This window comes from Adelges cooleyi, unplaced genomic scaffold, assembly GCF_023614345.1.
Source record: "Adelges cooleyi isolate 19-005CV unplaced genomic scaffold, UGA_ACOO_1.1 ACOO_flye_CR_arks_rails_tigmint_CR_PRNA_21, whole genome shotgun sequence".
NCBI lineage: Eukaryota > Metazoa > Arthropoda > Insecta > Hemiptera > Adelgidae > Adelges > Adelges cooleyi.
Window position 1 is genome coordinate 14,013,204 of NW_026095871.1, and position 22,885 is coordinate 14,036,088.

General features: G+C 34.6%; 1 protein-coding gene across 2 annotated transcripts in view; it reads left to right on the forward strand.

The window, feature by feature from the left end:
* Positions 1-22,885, forward strand: part of LOC126834260 (band 4.1-like protein 4) — a 105,208-nt gene that overhangs the window by 5,871 nt on the left and 76,452 nt on the right. For both annotated transcript variants that reach the window (XM_050566053.1, XM_050566054.1), the window contains exon 2: positions 15,946-16,061. In XM_050566053.1, the coding sequence (XP_050422010.1) occupies positions 15,978-16,061 (84 nt within the window). In that variant the 5' untranslated portion in view covers positions 15,946-15,977. The remainder of the gene's footprint in view (positions 1-15,945; positions 16,062-22,885) is intronic.

A 22,885-nucleotide genomic window follows, 5' to 3' on the forward strand; every position in this document is an offset into this window, starting at 1 on the left:
TGTACGAAGTAATTTTATAAGCACACCGGGACGTGCACACGTGACGCTATTGCCGCTTCATAACCGTACGCGGCTAGCATGTATGATTGCTTTGGCGCGGCCTCGCCTCCATCGGCCATACGCAGGAATCCAACATCGTCGTTTTACCCAATTGTCACAATAACATGGTCTTGCGGTTAGCACGACATAGTCTTCCTTGTTCCTATGTGTTCCAGCCCGGCGGGTTGGCGGACTTCCATAAATTCGACGGCTTTTTTTTAATCTTATTATTATATTTTTTTTGCGGCAGACAAACGGCTTGTTTTTAAAATAGTCGTTTCGTATTATGCACACACTATCGCACGTATTACAATATTGTGTACGCGTATAGGCCGTGTGCAAATCGGCACGACTATAGGCTAGAGCGCTGAATATTTACCGCAAGCCCAGTTGTGGACACATACCCAAGGAGTAAACGCTGGACATGGAAAATAGTATTAACCGTTTGCTTTGTGCACAGCGATTTAGAGCTGTGTGTTGTATAGAGCCAGTCGCGTGTCGTCGACGAATCAATTTACCGGGTGGCTATGAATTGAAGTTGAGTTTTTTTGCGACCACCAAACTTGTAAAGTTTTTCTCCTCTAATATGAAGTGTTCAATTTTTAATTGGGACTTTGTCGCAAGATAACGCGTAGAACGGTGTAAACACATTCCGGATACGACCAAGTCATTGGTGGATAATTTCCCTTTTGTGAAGCCGCAGCAGCTGCTGTTTCTTGGCATTTTAGGAAATACTTTAATACTAATCGGTAATAAAACTCGAGCAGTAGCTCGATTATTAACACCATGACTAGACTAAATAGGTTGGACGCATACAGTAGATTTTTATGGTAGGTATGACGCGTTCAACTCTTTTGCAACTCACTGTACAAAACGTATTGAAACAAAACAACAGCCAGCAATTAAAAAAAATATCAAGTAGATATACTATGTGTTTAAAAAACCCAAAATTGTACAGCCTGTATTAATGTGAAGTTTCCTTACACGCTGGTTTGCATGTAGATTATCATCAACATTGTGCGTGCCGGGTCGAAGAGTCATGTAATATGAATTCGATTTGCGAAGGACCGACTCGGTCGTGCGTTGAAAGCCTAACTTTGCTAATAAATATGATAGTACAAGCGCCCTACACATGCCGAGTGCGTTTGTTATACTATATTATATTATGTGTATATGTATTGGTGGGAATATTCGAATTTATGCTTGTTTGATAATTTCGGTAAACCTGTACAGAAGTTGTAGGCCGTAGCCCTGCGCACTTTGTTATGCTTGCCTCCGCCTAAGCATAATATTATAATAAGTAGCCGTTATACCTAAGTTTAACTCTGGAACACTTCAAAGAAAATATCACTGTAATCCAACCCGGTAAGAATCGTATGTATTAGTATAATTTATGTAATAACGTATTTTTTTTTCACGAACATTATTCTAAAAACCACAGACCATATTCTATTTTATTATGCGGACCATTACGCAGTGTGGTTTGTGAATTTGTTGTAATTATAATAGGTAAATTGAAATGAACCCCTTTACCAGGTAAAAGAAATATTAAGTTATATGTAAAAATTAGTAACCATAACAAACACCCATGAATGAATTGTCGGAGTCTTGTCGCGAGTGCAGTTCATGTATAGTGTTCATGTATATACACAGGCAATGTCGTAAATGCATTGTCATTTATTATTTTATACCATCATAAACGTGCTCGAGGTGTACTTACTGTTTTGTTTTCCTCCATACTTACATATATATAAAAAAAAAAAAAACCAAAACGATAGCTGTTATGTTTTTAAATTATTATCAATGATCATGGGGATACTTTGTCTTACTAGTTGTTTTAGTTAATGCATTTATATTATTTACAGTCAGTTCATATTTTAACGCCATGTTGTCTCGTATAGTTTAAAGATTACCACCACACATAATATATGTGTGTTTGCTGGTTGTACCTACAATGTTAACTTCTGACTAATACATGCTGTGTCGAGCACTTAACCTAAACTGACATTGGCGATTGACAAACAACGCGAAATCAATTTTTAAACGTGACATACCGAGTTGTAGTTATTCCACAAATTATTATGTTGAAAGTACAACCTATGATAATAATACATTATTCTGATATGAAAAATAGATAACAAAAGAAAACATCAACTTTCTACGTATCCGTAGAGGAAATTTAAATCGAATTCGACCGAGTATGACTTTCTATCCCACATCTCTTTTACAGAAAACATGACTTTTTCAAGGGTTTTCGGCGAAACCATCGTTTGGTGGATTGGTTTGCTATTCGGATTACGAAAAGTATGTATGTATGCATAATACATGACGTGTGGTCTGAAAACGTACATAATTGATAAAGGCGCAGACGAAGCGCATTGTCAATATTGGAAAGCTCTTTGACAGCTTGTATACAGTATTAGACGTTTAACGACAACAAAAGGATGGATGGTCGTGTAAAGGGTATGGAAAAAAGGACCGATGAACAATAATAAACGGGTTTCGAGCATCGACGATTTTCCGGTTAGCCGGACGGCTCGAAAAGGACAACTTTGTGATGTATACACTCAATTCCCTGTAGACTTTTTCGACCGTTATGGTTTATTCGTGTCGGTCCGATCCGATCAAATCATCCGGCACGCAGGCCTGTGCTATAACGGTTAATGCACACAACAGCAGTTTATGAATTAAACAGGTAATCCTATTGAGAATATATTAATACATGACGTAGTGATTAGGTGGGTTCATTGTTTCTATTTTAATTAAATTGATCCGAGTCTCAAACGAACTGGTGTCTGACTTGTTTGAAACTCTAGTCAAACGGGATCAGCATTCGTTGTTGTATATTACCTGTAGTAAAATTAGTAGGTAATTATTTATAATGAACTATATATATACTGCTGATGTATTGATGTTTCCTGTTTGTTTCTAGAAATATTATATTGCTAGAGACAATAATAATAATAGTTAATTATTAATCGTCCGGGCAAATTTAATTCGAGTTGTTAGACAATATTGTTGTAGTGAGATCCAAATCCATATTGGGTCAGACTCGAAAACATGTCATTAACAAATACGGCCTTGGCGGCGTAATTGGGTTTTTTATCTTTGTAAATCATCTCCAAAAGAAATAAGATAACTAAAAAAAGTAATCTGACGACGAGGGTATTCGATGATAAAATAATAGATTTTGTAGCTCTATTAGGGCCGAAGAGTCTGTGTGAGTGTATAATCATTCGAAGAGTATGAGGACCACAGTGTCCTTGAATTACTAGGTCCAAGTTCAGTTATATTTTTATTATTACTTATTGATGTTTTCACGAAAACTCGTTTCGACCCGACACACATTCGACCCACTTGATTCCGGTACAATAAATTCGACGGTTCCCATTTCTCGATCGGTAAAATAACGTTATTAAAAAAAAAAAAAATAATAATAATAATAAAGAAGACACCGCAGTCAAAAACCAGTAGTTTGGGATATTTATTGAAACGGGTAGTAGACGGCTAGTATAGCAGATATAATTTTCAATAAAGCGTCGGGTTACCCTATTGGGGCCGCGTAACCGATAGGGGTCGAACAAATAATAACAGTGGTACCTAATAACAATAATAATAGCTCACAATAATATTATTGTCACACATACAAGTCATTATATTCAGTTCTCGGATGGTTCGCAATAATAATATTATTATTACCGCTTTAGAAATTAATATCTCGTCGAATCCCTTGGGTCTGTGCCCCCTCGTACGGAAGTTTCCGCATCAATGGGAATTTAATCGTCAGTTATCCGTAAAACGTTAACCAATATTTATATTGCTGGTGTACTTTTGCAATAGCTAGATGGTTAAAAAAAACATATCCCCTTATGTATATTGTATTATAGCCATTTTCATTGTGCATATTTTACTCTCTGTATTATAATCACGGGTTATCCGTCGTGCGCTTTTTTTTTCACAAGCTTTTGTATTATTCGTATTAAGTCAACACCGCTCACAAAACGATTTCGTTTCATGTATAGGTTGCATCGTTGCTATTTATATAGAAGATATTATGTCTAATGCTCGTTAAGTGGTTTGAAATACAGCATGATACTAGAGTACTATATATTCTTGTTAAAAATCTTAATAATTATTATTCATCCGCCTACGAATGTCATAATAAAATATTTTAATTGGACACCCATACATAACAGGCTAGACGGCACGGCGTGTAGTATGGTCGTTGCGAATTTTTAAACAAATAAAAGCATAATAATATGTGTGAGTTAACGACCCGTACTAGTGAGTTTCGATTTGAATTTTTGGCAACAGTTCAAAAATGTTACAGCAGTTTTGTTTTGGACTCTGAAATCAAACGGTACGCGTCAACAGCAAAGCGAGGCTCGTTGGATCATACACCAAAAATCTGTAGTCGCTATTGTCTTGTTTTTTTTTTTTTATCCAGCGATTTAAGTTCGAAGAAAACTATCTTTATAGTCTAGCCTCTTCTTACAGATCGACCTCAATCTGGCGTTTATTTCGGCCAAAAGAAAATGACACCGATTAATAGAATACCCCGGAGTCCGTTTTAGAACGCTCTCATAACTCACATGAGGACATAACAGTCGTGAAAATTGCGTTTTCCTACGAGCCTCGGGTGTTTATTATAAGACATAAAATCTGACAATAGAATATCGTAAATCCACCGAAGCGCTTGTATGCCATATCTAACGGAAATACACCGTACAAAGCATATCCTACACAGTCAACAGATAATAACACCGTGTTTGGTAATTAGATAAAGGATTTGGCCATTGATCTTTTTATTATTGGATTAGGTTCGGAATAATTAGGGGTGGGGAGGGGTGGACGTCTGTAACCACTAGAGCTGTACTAGTATTCAGTGAAATAAAAAACACATCATTGTTAAACCAATACCTACCGGGTTCGTATTGAATCCAAACATCCACTTGACTGCGGAACGATCGACATTGAGATCATTAAATATGTCATGCATGTCATTTTAAACTAAAATACGTATTGTAAGTAGGTATACGAACGTCGTTTGTGAGAAAATGATGTTGAATTACAGTTTGGAATTTAGATAGCTTTGAAATCTATGATAAAATATTTGTGGTCACAGGCCAAAATGTAATAGTAACAACCAAATGGTTTTTTTTTGTTTGTGTTATTTTTTAACTAAGTTTGTTGACCACATATATTTACTAGATCTTGATAAGACAACACATTTTGTGTGTTGAACTACCAATCAGAGTGACCCGATGAACAATGTTTTTGGAACTCTTATCTGTTTCACATAAGACTATGTTGTTGAATTTGTTTACAGCTAAAACAGTTTGAAGTCAATCAATATGTTTGTACATTATAAAATTGGAGGTCATCATCTTCATGTAGTTGCTTTTTGTATGATGTTTACGATTTTTAATTTAGAAACGATTATTATTCGTTTTTAATAAATAATTATTTTGTAAATAGTTTAAGAATAAAATATGTTAAAAAGAAATGGGAAGTATTTTGTATTACTATTTATTTATTATTACGCCCACAGAGTTTGACTGCTAATAATTTTCAGGACAGTTAAAAAATTAAAAAATGTTTATCCTTTCAATTTTACCGACGTTACTTGTTTCCGTCCATCCAATAACCCTTAAACTTACCACCAAACAATATATATTATTAGTATTATTTGATTACCTCTTTTTTCCACGAGTGTTAGTTTATCGGTAACGAGATTAATTATAATCAGCGCGGCACCAAAAAATGTGTTGTCTTTGTCATTATATTTTCCAAAAAATACTTATAAAGTAACGCGGATTGAGTTGTTCTATTAAATTTTTTCACTGGTTATTTTTCTATAAATCTAACAAGAAAGTCTGATATTATAACTTATAAGTGCTGTGAGTGGTTTTTTTATTATATTTCAAACGTGGCAGACAAAAACAACGCATTTCATTTTGACGCGCTCTTAATGTGTCTCAAAGACAGTTTTTAGAAAGCCATTAATAGCATTGACCAGTGAATTGTTACGTTTGCAGAATAAAAGGTCACATTAAACCGGTTTTATCAAACGCTGGCGTTTCTCTTAACCCAAGATTTCGTGTTAGTCGTCTAGACTCACGAAAATCTTCCTTTTAGAGTCAATCGTTTTTCAATAGGCTATACGGCGTTTGTTTTGTCGAATACGATTTTTTTAAAAAAAATTATTTTTAGCCTTTTGTGATGTGCACGCTGCAGTAAACTCGTTAATAGGATGACCCGGAGAGCGCAGAACAGGTGCCCCCGGGGTCCCGCCGACGCCGGCCTATCCACCTGCCTGCTGACGATGCCCGGCACTTGGACGTCACTATTATCATCATCATCATCATCATCGTCCGGAATAGGAAACCCGTCTTTTCTTCACACACACACGGTACACCGGAACAAGATAATTTAGCGATGTCTCTCCCTCTCGTTTGTCTTATTCCACCGGAATTTACCCGCCGCGTGTAAACTCCGCCGCATCTATCATCAAACAAGCACTAGTAGGTAACAACAATGGCAATAATTTTATGTAACGGCCGAACTTATACCGTAACAGTGCGACCGTATAGGTGGTAATATTGTGTACACATTGATACGATACACCCGTCGGTGTGTACAAACGCGAACAATGGCCGTTGGAGGTCAAGAGCTCCGAGTTGGGCTAGCGTGGCGCGTGATATGACGGTTTGGGAATCGTGACGTTTCCGAGATACGTGACCGGCTCACAATGCAAACACGCTGGCCGAGTATTAATCCGCCGCCGCCGCCACCGACGAAACCGATTATTTCCAATGAGCCAGGTTTTTTTTTTTTTGGGGGGGGGGGAGCATTGCTTTAATTGATGTTGTTCAGAACGAATTACGCGCAATGGGCGTATGCAAAAACTGCACCGGAAATGTTTGTCGTGCGCATTATCGAGAAGGTGAAATAAAAAACCCAACTCGGCGGACTGTTGAGGGCGTCTAGGTTGGAGGAAGTTTGCGTTATAAAACTGTGTGACATCTCCGAGAAAAAAAAAAAAGTAACATTTGCCACAAGGTTACAAACATTGTCACTTCTACTTACTGTTCATACGTCGCGCATTCATACATTTGCCGTAGGGAAATCGTCACCCGAACCGATAATGATTAACAATTATTCATTCAGATGGTGAGTTTTAATTAGAAAGCTAATGAGCGACGACAAGAGAATTGAGATTTGAGATTGTGTATTTCCAATTCTCCATTGACTAGAAGGTCTGTACCGTCATGACTTCTAGTCCTCCCCGCACTAAACTTCCACTCCATTCTTCCAGTCGAGTTTTCTCGACTCTTTTTGGTACTAAAAAAATGTAGTGTTGAAAATGTGTATGTTTAGTAATAATTTAGTTATTGTTATCATATTATATAATCAGATACTCCTATGCGTTCTCTGGCCTACCCTCTGAATTCTGTGGTAATTAATATTCTCTTTACCCTCTGGCCTATATTACCTCGTAGACCGTAGTATAGACAATATGCATATTAAATAACCCACATTTTTTTTTTTACAACCTAATTGTAGAGATTCAACTATCTGAAATACTCAGAAACCTTATGACCAGGGTCACATTAATTTACCTCGTTAGTGTCGATACGCACGAGTTAGACAGATATTTCAAATTCTACTGTTGGCGATGTGTTTATTTATATGTTGATTAGTTTGTGTTTGGTCATCGTAGCAAATACAAAGACTCCTTGAAGTCTGTATATATTATATAATGTACCTGGGGGAGATTCTCGGTTGCCCCACGAGAACCCGTTTCTGTTTAATGAAAATTCACAAAGCTCGAATATATATATGTAATTACACGGGTTACAATTTGTAGATACACCACAGATTTTATGCAAATTAACGTGTTTTGCATAGCGTGAGGACATGCCTATTATGATCCAAGTTTAGCCGAAGGTGTCCGATTAAGTATAATTTACAAATTCAAGCGGCGCACATTAATGAGCGAATACATATCAGACTTGATATTATATCTGAGAGTATAGTCGGGTTACGGCAAAGTATTATACCATTCTTCTCACACGGTTGTGTGTTCAACAGGAATAATTATATTATATACTTAATGAAATGAAGTGGATGCGCGCTGCAAATCTCTCGGTTTGAATACATTAAAATTACATTATTATAGACAATACAAAATGTATATTGTGCGGTGATAATTTATTTACTCTTAAAAATTCACAAAACGTTATTGTTGGATTTCCGGAGACGTTTCACGGGTGTGATGCTTCTTCAATTAGAATTTCGATGGTACAACAAGAAACACGGTTGAATAACGATCGACAAAGTAATCTACGCCCAATAATAAAGTAATATTTCACTAATAACTTTTATCATAATAATGGGTCTATATATCAGTAAAAAGGTTTAGTTTGTTTTTACTGCGTTCTAACTCTTTGCAAATATATTGTCTACAAGTCCCTTAAAAAAAGGGGGGGGGGGTGAGTAATCGATTTTATAACTTGCAGAATTTCTCAAAATTAACATCGACTACACGGGCATGTTTCTGTTGAGTTTGTTTTGATAGTTTATACGGGAGAGGCCAAAAAAGACTGTGACGGAAAACTATATTTTCTTCGAGAGCTTTTTGTCAATAGTCTATGAAATAGTTTGACGGTGACGGCGCAGCTTCTGCGGATAAACACGGAAAAACGACGGTTTCAATTTATCAGATTGAATTTGCGGGTTTAACAATAACGGAAATTGGCAGGCGGCGATAGTCTCTACATCCGAATCGAAGCGTTTATATGATATTACACATTACATGGGCACATACAGCTGTCGGTCTCTCTGTGTGTGTAATATGTGTGTGCTCGCGCTTTTGTGGTAGTGTTGCCAGCCTACTACAATGTTTATGTCCCTTACGCTGATACCACACACACACACATGTATATATTATATATTTGGTAATAATGCGACGTGTGTGAGGGGCGGCCCCTCTGAGTTGTACAGTATGACGATACCAATCGAATTAGCCGAGTGTGTATGCAAACAATGCAAACACACAATGTACGTTTGTGTTTGTTGTATACTTAGTCGACGACCGCGGTGTATTCATAATAATTATTATTTGTAATAATTATCGCGATTGTCGAATTAGCCGGTATAGTCACGTCCGGGGCGGCGATATTATTTTGATAACGATACTATTGTTTTTTTTTTATTCTCCTTACTCGTTGGGACATACGACAGACGAGGGGAAATTAGCCGCGTTGTCGCCGCCTATACGTATTAAATTATGTATATATTGTGCAGTGGTGGTCTTGACCTCTCTTCACAGCCAGCGCCGACGACGGTCCGATAACATGATAATGATAAAAAAAAAAAACAGGTTGTCGACCTCTCTCCGGTGGGGCGGTGGTGGTTGTGAGCGCCGCGGAGAGGCGGAAGGAATATACGATTTATAAATACTGCCGCGCCGTCGTTCTCATCGGACCAGTTTATTTATTATTGTGTACATAAAAACTTGAAAGTGAGGTGAGATGGAGTGAATAGACAAAACAAACGATTTAAGCTGTAAATGAAAATCGTAACGCGGTCGCAAAAAATGTTGAAACGTCCAATAAGCTGTTTATCTTTAAGATATCGTCAAGCGAGACCAAATCGTGCTGCGACTACAATTATTACGATAGGATAATGATGATCATGAATGACCGTGTCAAAACGTTTCATGCTGTACAAAATAATATACTTAAACGGTTCGATTTTTACAGGTATTGTCTTGAAATAACGTAATCGGAATTAAGTACATTATATGTTTTTTATGCTTGATAAAATCGTCAATCGTAAAAATACAACAACATGAACGTATTCCATTCGAGATTCAAGCTAAAAATTGGCTAATACACATGTGTATCAAAATATAATTAAAAAAACAAATGGTTGTCACTAACGAGGTTTGGGGTTAAATATAAGTATGGGCCAATTGCGTTAATTTTTGTAATTAAATGAAAATGTGTAGAAATTTTTAAATTGCATTGTATCTTTTTTTTCATTAGCTGATGTTAATGTTTTAAATAATTTAATAAAACACAAAAAATATGTATTTACTAGACCGAAGCCACACGATGGTAAACAAGATTTGAAAAAATAAAATGTCTTGGTCTGTTAGGGTCTTACTATATAAAACTATCTTTACAAATTTTGTGATTATCATCTGAACCCGACTGACAAATTCTTTGAATTTGTTGTTAATGGTCGAATGCGGTTCCAACTTTATGGAAAAATACGATGCATTTAGTTGGTTTTCAGTTATTTTATAGTGAGCCCATTTGTTTTGTAACGGTTTAACTTTAATCACAATACCAACTGAAGCGAAACAATGGATGATAATTGTAACTTGTATCAAACACAAATCACATTCGTTCATAATCGAGTATAATAATCGTCTATTATAGTGTACTTTAAACAGTGATTAAATTTGATACCAATTGGTTAATTGTTATATTTTGTCGCGCTATTTCTATGAAGAATCCAAGCCAAATGAAAATATTACTTCCTACGATTTTAGAAAGATAACGTTAAACTGTTAAAAAGTTGCCAGTCAGTTCGAGGGCAGTGAACTGGGCTCGGACATATTATCTGAACAATAGTTGGTAATGAATGTGAGAGTTTTGTGATAGCATAAAAAATGCATAGTTGAAAATCGATAATTAGTGTAATAAATAAGATTTATGACCCTCAGATCCGCAACTGCTTTACTACTCGTGGTTTCTAGCGTTTTAAAATATATTAATGCACACAAACCACAAATGATCACCTCCAAACCAGTGACCGACTCAACCATTTACTACAACGGGCTAATAGTTTACTGAGCTAATTTTTTTTTTCAGATAATGTTTGGTGTAATGACATTTTGTCTTTGTAGAGTTACTTTTTTTGAGTGACCATTGAACACCGAATTAAAAAATGTATGCCTATTTCGATCTGTCTGATAATATGTTTTTGTTTACAGTTTTACATAAATTATAGTTTTTGAAAATTTATTGGGGATTGTTGAAACCGCTGAAATTTATATAAGCAGAGTTCTTTATCGATAAAGTTAGATATTATTTTCTCGTTTAGAGCAAAGTATGAAGTGTTGTGCGCCGCTAAATTACCTTTTTATTAAATTTGTAATTATGTTATACATACCTATAGCGTAGGTGTAAATAACTTCATACCAGACTTTTTTTTTTTTAATTAAAAAGAAATCGTATTAATTCATTTTTAGTCATTAAGCTTGGTGTGTATGAGGTATGAAAACTTAACCATGAGTGTAGGCACTAACTAATATTAAAGTAGTTTGAAGAATAGTAAATCATTATGTTTTGTAATTTCATTACTATCTAATGAATTCAACTTTCTTTTAAAAATATTTTTTTATAAAATCCCCAAAATTAAATATTAATTAATTTTTTTTTTGTGGCCGTTGATAAAATAGATAAATAAGGAACATTTTTTTATTATAAAAACATATCCATGGTTATCCAGTAATTTTTATACATTGTAGCCTTTAGTTCATGTACACGTACAAATATACAATATATTATATTTATGTGTAAATAGTAAGTGGGAAAGTAGATATGGTGAATAAAGTATTACTTAACTGACGGCCGCACAGGGATGCATATTTCACTTGCATATATATATACTGTATACATATATATAAAATATTATGTGGCAAGTCATATCGTTGGTATTGTTTGTGGAAAGGTTCAGAACATATTGTAGTCGATACGCTGTCGAGTCGTTTAAAGGGTCTCGCTGCTCCAACAACAGTAGTAAAAATATATGTATAAGAAAAAAATATAATAATAATAAAACGGATACAGCCTACGCGATGTAAAAAAAACTATAATGTAACGATTAGTACTTGATGTACATATTTTACTGGAGTTACTTCTTGTTTAGTAGGCATTGAGAAAAGCTATTTAAATAAAAATTTGGTTCAACAACTTTTAGAAAATATTTACCAAGAGTATTATTCAATCTAACGTTCCATGGTGTAACGTAATATTTTTCTGTTTTAATATTATTTTCAATTTATATATTTGTATTAATTACTAACTTAATATAATTTCGATTTGACTTCGTGTGTTTAAGCGGATTAGGTGTTTAGTTTAATAAATAAATTTAAACAAATATATTGATTGATTTATAATTATTCTCCCATCGCCTCCAACGCAATCATTTTGTTAATCTTGGTTTTTTTCATTCATGTACAATATAATCTTTGTAAATTATTAACATATTTTTCCCACTCCCCTGATTAAGGTTCAGGGATGCTTATCTACACCAATAATTTGGCTGAGTGATTTTTCTTAATACAAATTGTTTATATTTTATACTTGTTATTAAAAATAGGAAATCATATTACAACTATATTATTATTAATTTTTAAAAACGTATTAAATTCGTGCATTTTTCTTTGTACGTATTGTATACATGTTATAAATGACATCAGGTTATTCATAGTATCTGGCCGCTAACATTTTAAGCTTGTGGTATATTAAATATCTCTTGTCTCGTGTTTTCCACTTGTCGTGGTCAACGTTCAAAGATGTCGTAACTGTTACCTATAGAGGTGTTAACAACATTTTGGATTGTATACATATATTTGTTGTGTTTAAACAACACCCTACTCCTTCGCGTGGACGATTAAAAGGCATCAAAACGACGTACATGCGTAATTATAGTCTCAACAGCCCTTTGCTGCTTTGCCAGCTATATATAACTGTACAGGCAGTAGACTACAGGCGGCGGGAATATAATGGACAGCAAACCGTTTGACATGGGTCTTGTCGGCAACTCGATTGGTTCCGCCACTGCCAGCGGCCGAAACCCCGCAGGCTCGTTGCTAGTTAGATAGGTAAGACGAGCAAGTAGAGCGTGCGATATTAAAATATACTTTATATCCTCGTGTTCCGTACCGTCTCTACTAATAATAATAGTAGTGTTGTCGATTTGAAATGCAAACAACAATAACGTACCGTTTACCGTGTACGGTTTAGCATAATTTTATTGAAGAACGCGGACGGACGTCCCCGCTGCCGCCATACCCATACACGCTGTCTAATATAATAATAATAATAATAATAATGTAGTATAATATTTGTAATAATGTTAACACCGTTGTATGTCATGCAAATGAACCGTGCCGTCAAACGGTCTCTACCGATTATTGTACAAGACCCGGGCAAAAAGTAAACACTATTTTTATCTTTCGTTTTTATGGAATCTAAAATGATTTTAATGATAAACAAAATTATTTTATTCATAAAATTATATATTAAATATATACAAATTTATTGTTAAGGAAGATTTCTAAGAAGGAATCTCATAAAATCTCATAATTTAAATTGCTAATATTTAGTGGAATTGCCTTAAAATCACAAAACTGAGAATACTTGTCTACTAACATGTTATTTTAGTATTCGCATTTGTTTCTATAAAATATTTTAACAAAACGTGCTCTTTCTAGCGGCAAGTAAATTTAAATCAATCCCAAGTTGTATAATAGTACTTGTATGTTTATTGTTTTTTCTTGTCCCTCTTAACTAAATGGCGCTCTAGCCAAAATCTTATTTATTCCGTTGTCTGTTGTTGTCGTGTTCTCTGTAGCGTTCAATTAAGCCCGATTATAGTATTTTTCAATCCCCTTCCCCTAAGATCTTTTTTGGGATGTTAGGACTACTCTGTTATTATACACGATCGGTGGATTAATACATAATAATATTGTATAATGTTCTATACTGTTAATTTAATTACTATAATAAAAAAAAAAGTACTAAATATACCATGGGCGCTTAGGGGATTATTATTTATTTATAAAGCTATAGGTACGTGTGCAATTATTATTTGCATGTTATGCGATCGAAAAGAAAATCTCTATAATTACTTCAAGAATAATGATGTAAAATATAAACTATAATTCTTGTGGAGTTCAACTCAAGAACTACTATTCGCGTATATATACGGTTTTTGTACCTAAAGTATATTAATCTTAAATGAGACCTAAGTGTACAGGTTTTTATAAAAAAAATATTCAATTAATTATTAGCTGGAAATCTGGTAAACTATCATTTATAGTTAATACAAAAAAAAAATGATTCAATTATTTTTCTTTGGATTATTATGATTTGAAATAGAATATTAGTTTTGTTTAATTTTAAGAAGACAAGGGAAAAAAGTATTTTTTTTTTAACTTCATTGTACTCGTATATTTTTATATAATTCAATAGTCTGATAAAACAACAGTGATACAAGCTAAAAAGTCTTACCCATGAAAACAGTCTATTTATATAGTTATAAATGTCATTGTATACCGAACAGATAAAAGACTCTGTAAAACAATTTACTCTGATGAAAACTTTCTCGTAATTTTAACAATCTTAGTTATCAAACCGTGAACGTGGGCTGTTCATTTTATTATATCGTTTATTTTCTTAGCCTACTCTGTGACTTCAGAATAGACAATCTTTCCATCAATCTGTCCAATTACGATTTCAAACGAAATGGAAAGAGGCAACACGGGTGTTTGAGAAGAGTTTGAGAGATTAGTCATTAGTGTAGAGGTATAGGAAAAAGTAGACAAATAAAGAACTAGGCGAATAACACAAAAAAAGAGATGAAGATTTGTGCAGTAAATAAAAAAACGATGATAGATTTATATGGGATAAGAGAAGAAGAAGAAAACGATTCGGTTATTGAATCTCGTTCAACGCGACCATTTCTTTTAGGTACCAGTAAAATGTTGTTTATTCCTCTTGGGTCGTTTTTCGTTAGAGTGATAATATTATTGTTACAGATCCAATATTAATTAGCAATATACTATTTTTGACGTTTATTACTGCCATAGTATACCGGGAAACTTCTGTTGTATGAGTAATACGAGCCTATGGAAGAAGTGCGGATTTTGATGACGTATCAGGATTGTATAAATAATATGATTTGTCTCTAAGGAGACCGGGTTGTTATTTTTATTTTTTTTTCGAGTTAGTTCGCCGAAAAGGATTTTTTTTCCGTTCGACTTTGTTTCCGGCCGTTGATCTATGTACGCACTGTTACTACTCGACATGTATTATTATTTTTTCTCGGTCCTATCTTGGCGCTTGACGATACGGCGTGTAAAACTTTGGGGTATTTCGCGTAAATCGCATTTACGACCGAATGTTTTGGACAACATCCCACGCGGGTTAAGTTGTAACGGCTTCCACTGCTACATTCCTTCCTTGGCAAAATTCTCCAGGGACAATATCCTCTGGATTGCATTCCGTCCGTCCGGTCGCATGGGAAATTGCGGCGAGTTACATAAAAATCCTGCCTAATCGAACGCCACTCCTCTGTCCTAACAAACGGCCTACTTGTACGCGATATGGAAAAAAAATTGTTTTATTAAAACGGCTAGCCTATAATTTTGTCTGCCGCCAAACGATGGCGGCTACGGAGTTTTGTTTCAAAACAAAAACTACTATTTATATCATACCAAAGATAGATAAATGTTGTGTGCGCTCGTGTGTCTGTGCCGTTATGTATGTGTGCGCTTAGTATCCTTAAAAAGTGTCATTAAGATATTGTAGGCATGCCGCCGTATGTTTCGCTAACAAATAAAAATATTACTCCTACAAACGGGGCCTATACGCTATTAGAGGGGGCAAGGGGTGGAGTTTTGTTTAATTTATTTTTTCAAGCGCTTGCCTAGTAGATAAGTTTTGCAATAAATCTCGTTGAGAATAATATGGTTTTAGCTCAAAGGACAGCGCATGGACGACCAGTAATGATTTTCCATTTACAAATAATATCCATCCATATATGTTTATCATCTGACAAAACTTTTTCCGGCGCAATATTAAAAGTTTTTTTTTCTTGTAGTGTCATCCGAGAATTTAATAACGACGGCTACCATGGGTTGCTTTTGCACCAGTGCCCGGACACACCACTGCAAGATTGTGCTGTTGGACGACCAAGAACTCGTTCACGAAGTACAGGTACGTACAATTTTATTGACAATCTAAAATACAAATGCATACTAAGTAAGAACCCTCAAGAGACTTTATAATTATACATATTAAGTTTGCATAGCCTATTATGGCAACAATTACAAATAAAGGTTGGAATAATTAGAAGGGTGAGGTCGCCTTATCCCCTAAATTTATCACTGGTATATAGATCGTTGTTAGAATATGTTATAATATAATATAAATACATAATTTCCTTTATCAAATTTCTAATTTCAAATCAATATTGTAAATTTAAATCTAATACATAATAATATGTATTGGTCATTTATTCAAAATAATTGGTGTATTCGGCTTTATATAGATTTTTGAAAATATAATTGATATTTTGGACTGGATTTTCGCATTTGAAAGGGTCATTCCACTTGGATAATATGTCATATAATGTGTAGGTATGTAAAGACATTACATACGTGCAACGTTTACAAAGTATTAGTTGATATTGGGGTAACTTGCGTTGTTTTGACAAACTTACACGTACAATTTAAATATATAACCGTCAAATCACACTACCATTTTCAATATTTCTATACCCAAAAAGGTACATTTCTCTTGGTTATTTACTTAACAAACAATTTCCATAGGAAAATAGCATGTAATAATATGTTTTAACATTATAACGAAACATAGAATTTATTGTTTTCTATATGTGTATTGTGTTGTATTGAGGTGTTGCGCTCAAATTAAACTGTATTTATTTATGTCGTGAAAAAAATATCACTGGATTTTTTTTTTCCGGTTTAGTTCAAGATTAGTTTTGTTGCCGTTTTACCCCACACGCGGTTACAAACTATTCGGTGTTGTCATCTTCGAACACCGACGACCCTTCTCTTCCTCGTCATAACGCAATCTTCTTAGCGCCGTCGTTTAGTGTTGACTTTGTCACATGTCATTTACTTGGCCCTAGACCGATCTGGCGTCGTGCCAGGTCACCCGCAGCTATTGTGCGTATCAATTACTATGGACGCGATCGTGCGTTGGTCCAACACATTAAAATCGCGTCCTTCAATTAAGGTCGGATTCCGGTCTAGGGTTAGGCCGGTCGCCGTTATGAAAATGTAAAAGGTTAATTAAGAAAAGCGATGAAGTTTATACATTTCCCAGGAGAGACGTATGCAAGTTTCGAGCACGTTAAGTTCTTCACCTACAGCGCTTCTACTAAACAGGGTGGGCAGGTGGGAGGGGGGAGGTAGGTCATAAGGCCTGTAATGAGCTCGGGCAAAGTTTTACGGCCGCAACCGCTACTATACTCGCATTTTTTATCCGTTATTTCGGCGCAGCACGGTCGCTTTGTATTGTTATTGTTATCGTTTTTGTGTACACAATAAAGTGGCGAAATCGTAAATACTCGATAAAAAACGCAGTGTCGCGAAGGATTCACTTCTCTGGGTAAGGTTTTTTTTTATTTTACAGATTTAATTAACGGTAATAAAAATGTATACGCCGAGTTCGAGGCACTCGAAATCCGACGATACCGATCTCATCGAAATCGTATAATGCATCCTTCTCTCGGTTCTTGATTGATCTCCCCTTTCACTTGGCCGTCTCGCGTTTATACACCGTCGTTATTAAAATATTATGTACATAATATTATAAACCCAGGTCCCAGTACCCGCACGCAGGACGTGTAAGACACGGGCATAGTGTGAATTAGTGTTGCATCATTAACGTCATCCCGCGTTAATTTGATCGATTCCTACTTGGGCCGTGTATTAAGCCTTATACCCGAATTATCATAATACTCCCGTAATGAATTTACGCCTAAGATAATTGTTACTCGACGAAAACGATTTCCTGTGTGATAAATTAATACAATGTATTTATGTATAGGATAACAGTAAATTTATTCTCTCCTCCAGTGCCGCAACACAATTATTCATTTCAACTATGTTGTCGTCGATTGAATGCACATATTCGCTTGAAATAATTAAGAAATTAATCATGGGTTTTGCTATTAATTTGCGTTGTCTTATAAGATTTAAGATGCTTAACCACTATAACCCGTTACTCCTCGGAAACGTTTAGAATTCAATGCGGTTTCAATAGTATAGTCTTATTACACCAAGGTATTAATATATAATATATAGAATGAATATCTGTCATTTGACTTCTAATAAATATATGCAGCATTTGGCTACAGAGCAATGGAAATGTAGATATAATAATAATAATTTGTCATATGAGTATCTGTAAACAAATTAGGCAAATACAATTTTTTTAATAAGGATTTATACCATTTTATGTAACGTTTCGTCAGTTTTGTTAACCCTTTGAGATTTGTTTTCATTTTTTCAAATTATTTTAATGGTGGTTTCAATAAGATTCTATAATTCACAACCCCCAAAAAAATATTTAAAAGGTGGTTTCAATATAATACCACTATGACTTAAAGGGTTAAATCCCTATAGTTATAATAAACGCGAAAGCTTAATACTACTCGAGTCTTAATTGTAAATTAATTATTAATAACTTCACATGCTATGTATAACATGGATGATGTTTTTTTTATAAATAAATAATGTATAAAAATTACAATGAAATAATAATTATTTTTTTATGTATATTATTTTTTTAAATAAGGAAATTACGCGAGTACAAGACATTTTATAAATTAACTAACGTTTATATTACTTACATTAAAGTTTAATATATTTAAAATGAAGCTGTTAAATTATTTAATAAGTTAATGCGTTTATGTTGTACTATAATTTACTGAGCAAACAATTTGTTTGTTACTACTATAGTTCACCAATCATAAAACAGATGTAATATTGAAGTTGATGGCAAAATAGAAAAAAACGCAGCGAGTTGATTTGCGATCGCTTGACATTTAATTTAATTTGTTTTTCTCTTTAATCAGTCGTCGACGTTACGTTTTATATTTTGTCCATAACTTAGTTTTCACCATCTTGGTTTAACTTTGATCTTACAAAAGGGAAATAATATATCACCGTGGTACTTGGAAACTATATGTGCTCCAATTTCCTTGTCCAGAGTACTGAGATTACATACGCGTCATTTGGTTTAATTTAATAAAAAAACGGATACGCCGGAAGACCAGAAAAATCTTGAAATGTAGAATATCCACGTCTCGATTCAAAGCTGCAAAAACTTTCATAGATGTGTTTCGTCTATTCACTGAACCAAATATAAAATGTAAAATCAAAAATATAAATTTATACATTTTTAGCAATAACATTAATTAAAATAAGAAATATTTCAATAATTTAACAAAAAAACAATTAAAACAATAAATTCAATATTTACCATAAGAAATTGGCTTAGTACATTTTACAAAATTAAAATTAAATTTGAAAAACGAACAACATTTTATCATTTACCTATAAAATGCATTCTCTACCTACTATCAAAAGTACATAAAAAAAAAATCTTTGATTATTTAAGATTTTGTTAAATCAACTGCGAATTTTATTGGATGTACTTAGAAATTTAGCTCGGTACTGAGAGCATGAGACACCGAAGTTAAAAAAAATCATATTATATGATATTTGAATTTAAAATTTTCTATCACAAAATTATTCGTTTTATATGCTTTTTGAATAAATTCAATTTAAAAATTCTTAACTGACAACCTTATTTTAATATATATATACATATATGATATTTGTCGTAAAGTTCGGCACTTTTTTTTTTATGTTGAAGCGGTTTCAAATTGAATAACAAATAGTGTCAATCGAGTAATAAAAATGTTTGTTCAGTTTTCGGACATTTCTTTTCCGTTGTTTTTAACAGCAAGATATTACACTATCTAGATAATATACTCATTTTTTATACCCGGTCCCCGCAGCAATAGCACGCCGCCACTGTATATATATAAAACGCGATCGACGTTTAACCTGCAATCGGTTTTTTTTCCTTGTGGTTTCCACCTAGTTGTGTGCATACTGTATTCAATGTGTATACACGGCGTAGGCATTGCGTGAACACATAACGTTTCTCCGACGTTTTTACCACTTTGGGGGGGTTGCACGCGGTACTCGGCGAGGGGGCGGCTGAAGAGGGGAGGAGCGGGCGCAGTGGGTAGATTAAAGGGACGGCTATTAGATTTTATGACGGCGACCAAGACGTTTTATGCGCTACCGAAATTTGTTAGAGCCCGGGTCGAGATAAAGAAGAGAATGCGGCGGCGGCAACAAGGAGAGGAGACGTGCCGTACAAAACGCACTTAACTCCGTTTGCCGCCGTCGCCTGTTCGCCGCGTAAAAAGGTTTATCGCAAAACCCCGGACCGGCCAGCATCAGCAGCAGCAGCAGCAGCAGCTGCAGCGGTGTACAGCCAACGGTCTGCAAGAGATATGCCCTAGGACGGTTTTTTCATTCTTTCTCTTAACAGCCATATATGTATATATATATAATATATATATATATATATATACACGCGCTTACCCCTCGGTGTTTCACCCCCCCGCCACCGCCGTTGTCTGGGTCGCCGCTCGCCCTGTCCTATCTCGACACCGTTGTTTATGTGAAGCTTTTTCACATAATATTTACTTACCCCTTTACGACGTCCCGTTTTCTATACTCGACTCGACCGACGGTGTCTCCCATTGTGTGATTATGTTGTACAGCGCACAGCTCAAAATATGCGTGTTCATTATCTACAAACAAGTTTCGCCAAAGTTTTCGGTCGGCAAAGGTAAACGGCTACGAGGGAAGGGTACTTTTGTTGTTGATAAAAACGTTACTAACGACGTTATTCCGTTCGCACCGGAACCGATTTGTTGTCGGCGACTTGAGAAGTTCGGTGATATCTATTAAGATATCGCACGTTGCATGTATCGTTCCACTTTTGGCGTACAATAATCGAACCTGGCACCGAACTAGCATCCAACAGCTTCCTTTCTGTCGCCTTTGCTACGATAAGTTCCGGTTATCGTATATTTTTTCTTGGTATCATTACGATAATAATTCGAGTAGATGGATTATTATTTTTCAATATAGTGTTCAATATAGTCTTTAAAAATATGTTAAAGAATGATGAATTCGTAAAACGTTCCAAATTAATATTTCACCCTTCAATTTTGTTACTGTGATGGTATGCGCAATTATAAAGTTTTGTTAAATGTTTTTTTTGATGATTTCGTTTAATTTATTTATGAAAAAATGTTTTTAAGCTGTTAAAATAGGTTCTTAGTAAATGTCATTATGACTACTCTATCATAACATTTAAATAAAACAATCAGAATATGTAGCTCTACACCACAGTCCACAGCAGTAACACATATAGCACAAAACAAGTATTTTTAAAATAAATTAAAACACTATTATTTAAGTATTTAAATATTTTTGGCCAAACAAATATGCTTAAAACATTTTTATGCAATTTTTGAAATAACAATTTTATACTAGTCTGCATACGAAAATATATTCCTGTGATCATTTATTTTTAGTTTAAAAAAGATTGAATGACCGTGTATTTATAATGAATTTGTTACGGTTAATAACAATTATAATTTATTAAATAAGTGACGATATTATATAAGTTTTACGAGTTTCAACGCTAACGATATTTTAACTTCTCTTTTGGGTGGTAACCTACAAAATCCCATTATTACAGTCTATTATGTATTTCACAGATATGATCTTACTTTCAATGTTATAGTTGGTGTTTAATCTGAAAATAATAACAAGGTTTAGGTACTGTGGTTTAATAATCTTACAAGCCTAAACGATTTTTGTGATGGTCTAAAAAATACAATATATAATTAAATATTAAATCGTTAAGTTATATCCTTGTAAAACAACCTTTTAATTTATTTTGTTTGTAATAAACCGATTTTTAGTATGGGGGGTAACCGAAATTGGTGTCTGATGGTTCTTGTCATTTTGGCTTATTCGCAAGGTGGACGTATCCGATTTGTATAGATCATGATTGTTCAAACAGTTAAATACCATTGATAGCAGTTTTAAACGGTACCTTAATCAGTTAGTTACAACAAATATTCGAAATCCATAGAATTACTTTCACTTTCCAGAGTTCTTTGTTTCAAGTTTATATGATACGAAAAAAACTATGATGAAAATATAAGTCTTTTTTAACGTGAATTATAGCGTGGTGAACGAAACCACGATAATTTATCCTAGTTCATAACCACACTTTTATGAGCTTTGCCCCACAAAGCTATATGTCTCAATCTGGTAGTGCTTAGGTGCACAAATAATACTCATACGGGGATATATTTCTAGCGAGTATGTAGTCCCAACAGATAGAAATGCGGGCCAAGTGGGAAATAGCGCGTATTTTGAATTATTGTCGTCGCGCTTAAGGTTTACTTTGCACTTGGAAACCACGAGTAACTTTTTCCCAACCCGGTCGAGCGTGCGTTTACTCTTTTGAACTACGACAAAGTTACTGTTCACTAGTTTCGAAGAAAGAGTGGGAGGCAGAGAGAGTCCTTTAACTATGTCTGACCTAAACATAATGTAGGTTTGGGTGCGGGTACAACCCAAGGATGCGGTTGTAAAGAACTCTCGATGTCAGATAATAAATATAATGATGTTTGTTCTCGGGGTACAGTATTGTAAAATAATTTTTACCATTATTTTCTCGGAAATTTTCCACTGTGGCGGTTTAAGGGTTCAGTTTATTGATACAATAGTGGTATTTTGGTGTCCGAATACTTGGTGTGTTTAGAAAATGACATATTTATTGCGTGTAACCTAGCGGACAGCACTAAAGGGGTAGTACAACACAACGTAATGTGTTGTAAAAAAATAACTCGACGGCCGTGATGACTTGACGTCAGCCAGCTGAATACCAAATACGTTTCATGA